The sequence below is a fragment of the Neltuma alba genome, unplaced genomic scaffold (genome assembly GCF_004799145.2).
Source record: "Neltuma alba isolate B1F8T4 unplaced genomic scaffold, ASM479914v2 tig00013480_pilon, whole genome shotgun sequence".
Classification (NCBI taxonomy): Eukaryota; Viridiplantae; Streptophyta; class Magnoliopsida; order Fabales; family Fabaceae; genus Neltuma; species Neltuma alba.
In genome coordinates, this window is record NW_021637713.1 from 25,981 (window position 1) to 29,157 (window position 3,177).

The 3,177-nt window shown below is 37.4% G+C and overlaps 1 protein-coding gene across 1 annotated transcript; it reads right to left on the reverse strand.

The window, feature by feature from the left end:
- Nucleotides 1-340: 340 nt before the first annotated feature.
- Nucleotides 341-1,162, reverse strand: LOC114737696 (uncharacterized). Its single transcript, XM_028925652.1, has one exon. The coding sequence runs from the start codon at nucleotides 1,160-1,162 to the stop codon at nucleotides 341-343; it is 822 nt and encodes a 273-aa protein (XP_028781485.1).
- Between the last annotated feature and the right edge of the window lie 2,015 nt (nucleotides 1,163-3,177).

A 3,177-nucleotide genomic window follows, 5' to 3' on the forward strand; every position in this document is an offset into this window, starting at 1 on the left:
TCCATCAACTTTTCCTATATATTAGGTCCCACACCACTGGTCTAATTCTTCATGGCTTCTTTGCTGTGGTACATCTTGTTTGCCAATTTTTCCCTGTGCTCATGTATCAAGACAACTATGTTGTGCTTCCTCTCACCAACAAGCCAAGCATTAAAGGATTCAGCTAGATTTGTTGTGATATTGTCCCACCTCTTGTAAGGAAATTTGCTTTGTGCCCAACACTCAATATCTCCATTTGTTTGAAGCCATTGTCCCAATTCTGGACAAAATCCCATTAGCTTTTCCATACTGCGATCAAAGTCTCCATCAAGTCTTGCGTATGCAATAGAATCAAGTAATTTTAGTGCAACTTCCTTTGACTGGTCCTCCTCTTTCCCCTGGTTATCTTTAAGAACTTAGCACTGTAATTCTCCTTCACATAACGGTAGCAAAAAGCATGTCGATCTCCTCTAAACACGGCTTGCACTGCACCTTTTATTGAGTTGTGTCTATCTGATACTATTGTCACTTCTAATGATCCCGTAATATCCTTTATGTTACCAAGAAACCATGCACAATCATCAAGCGTCTCACCTCTAACAATCACATATGCAAGTGGGAATAATTCATTATCCGTGTCATACACTTGTGCTCTCAATAACGTACCTTTGTACGGACTACTCAAGTGGCATCTATCTACATATAATATAGGTCTACCACCTTTCAAAAACCCTTCTACACAGCAACCATATGCAAGAAATACGGCTTGAAATCTATTATCTGATGATGCAACCCACTTTGCTACCGTTTCTGGATCACTTTCTTTTAGCCTTTCACATATCCAAGGGATTAGCATATAAGACTCCTGCGGACAACCATGAATTTTTGCCAATGCTTTCTCTTTCGCCCTATATGCTTGTTGGTAGTTAAGGCTCAATCCATACTCTCTTTCCAAATCCCGTCTAATGTCATTTGGAGCTTTGTGCATGCAAGAAATCAACTCATCCATTATGACTACTGAAGCAAGTTTGCACCTCTTTCTCTGAGGGACAACTAAGTTGTCTTGTGCATAATGCAAGTGTTCACTGTTAAATCTTCTCACAACTAGGAATCCATTCTTCTCATCTACACCATATGCTGAAATTTTCCAGGGACAACCATCTACACAGCACTTCACAATCATCTTATGCCTATTATTCTTTACATACCGTAACCAAAGTTGTATGTAAGGCTATACTTATATAATGCCTCTCTAAAATGTTCAGCACTAACAGAGGTTTGCCCTTTTGACATCAACAAATTTGCCCACTTTGATAAATTCATTACTGCTATTGGGGTTGGCAACATTTCCATACCTATACTTCATATCAGTGTTGGCAAATCTTGTACAGGAGATATGTTTATGTTGTCTGTGTCTAGATCCAATTCAATTGGAGATACTGACATTCCACAAAGGCCAACCAAATCATCTAACCTGCATAAACAAATACAGCTATTGAGTATTACGGTTCAATTTATCAAAATTGGACAGATTTCTTATCCTACACACAATCTTAATAAAACCAGTTGAAAACAACTTACTCTTGTACACTGTCTAGCTGTGACACTTGTGTGAAGTCTTTCTCATTCTCACAAACATAAACATGGCCACTACTATTGTTGTACTCAATTACTTATCCAACACCAATATCATCAACAAGATCCAAGAATGTGTCCCGGTCAAAGCTAACTATGTGCTTCATTTTATATTCACAAGCCCCTGGTCACACATCATGAGCTACCATGCATTGTAGTTCTTCATATGTCATCCCTTCTCTAATCAATCTTCCAATAATGATGCCCCCTTCATAAATGAATTTCCCTTCTGAGGTCTTTACAAAGTGCCCTCCAACATGAAAGATGCAAAATACTTGTTTCCCACTACTGCTAGCCATTTATCCTCTGCTGCTGCACATCATTCAAGTATGACACAGTGTACATTTACATCAGCAATTTGACAATTGACAACAAGAATTAGTATTTTCGCAACATTATATTGCTTTTTCTCGTACACAACTAGAATTAGCAAATTTACCATCGTACTATATATTTTCACCATTCATCTGCGCATCTACCTGTCATATAACCCATTCCAGCCCACACACCCATTTCCCTTTCATTTTCGCCTACCTAAGTTCTTTCAGCAGCGCATTATATTCAATATGCACCCACTTTTCAAAACATCACAAACACCACATCTTTAACAACTTAAAACAGCATGAGCATGAATTTCTTAAACCATAAACACCGTCAGATTTGCAACTCACTCCCAACCTACATACCCATGCACTTATATACTCATTTCTTCCTCATTCACCCATCACAACCCACCTGTGCTAACCAAATCACACCAACAAAACCAAAATTTTGACAACAAAATCTTACCTCCCATGTCAGCCTGACGCTACTTCCAGAGAAGACGCAACACTATAGGGCACACTTGCGATTTCTCTCTCTAGTACCAACTCTAGCTTGGAGTTCGAAAGACGGCAGAGGGACGGACCTCAAAAGTGAAGCTCCGCCACTGCGTTTCTCAGCTCATGGTTGTCAGCTATCTCCCTTCCGCACCGGTGCGCTGCATGGGAGAGGTAGGAAATAATGCCATCTCCCCCCCTTTTCGTCTTTCTTCCGTCTTTTACACCCGCTGATAATATGTCTCATTTTCGGAGGGAAATAAGTTTTTACTAGGGGTAGTGGCATCATTTCGTTTGTGGAATTAATATCAGATTGGCCCCTTGGTCCTACAGTAAGGTTTCAGAAAGTTTTGGGGGGCTCTTTGACATTAATTGTATTCTGCGGTCCTTCAGTGAAATTCTCCCTTTCTTTTTTTCACCTGAACTTGTGAGTTGAATTTCTAATTCCAAAATTTTTGTAAAATGAAAAAATATTTTTAAAAGCTGATTCAAACAATTTAATGGAATCATGCATTGAATATTGTTTAACTGATATAATCTTTGTTAAGCTATTTAAAAATTAAGATATAAAATTTATTTTTATTACATAAATAAAAATTAATTTTATTTAAAAAAACCATAAAATAACTGTTATTTTTCTCAATGATAAATAAGGTTCTTAAAAAAATACTAACTTCAATCCTAATTATAAAACCTTGTTTGTAAATTTAAAAATTAAGATACAAATTTTTATTTTTATTACATA

Bases quoted from the DNA above. Each gene is read 5' to 3' on its own strand.
- LOC114737696 (XM_028925652.1), bottom strand. From the start codon at position 1,162: ATGATTGTGAAGTGCTGTGTAGATGGTTGTCCCTGGAAAATTTCAGCA.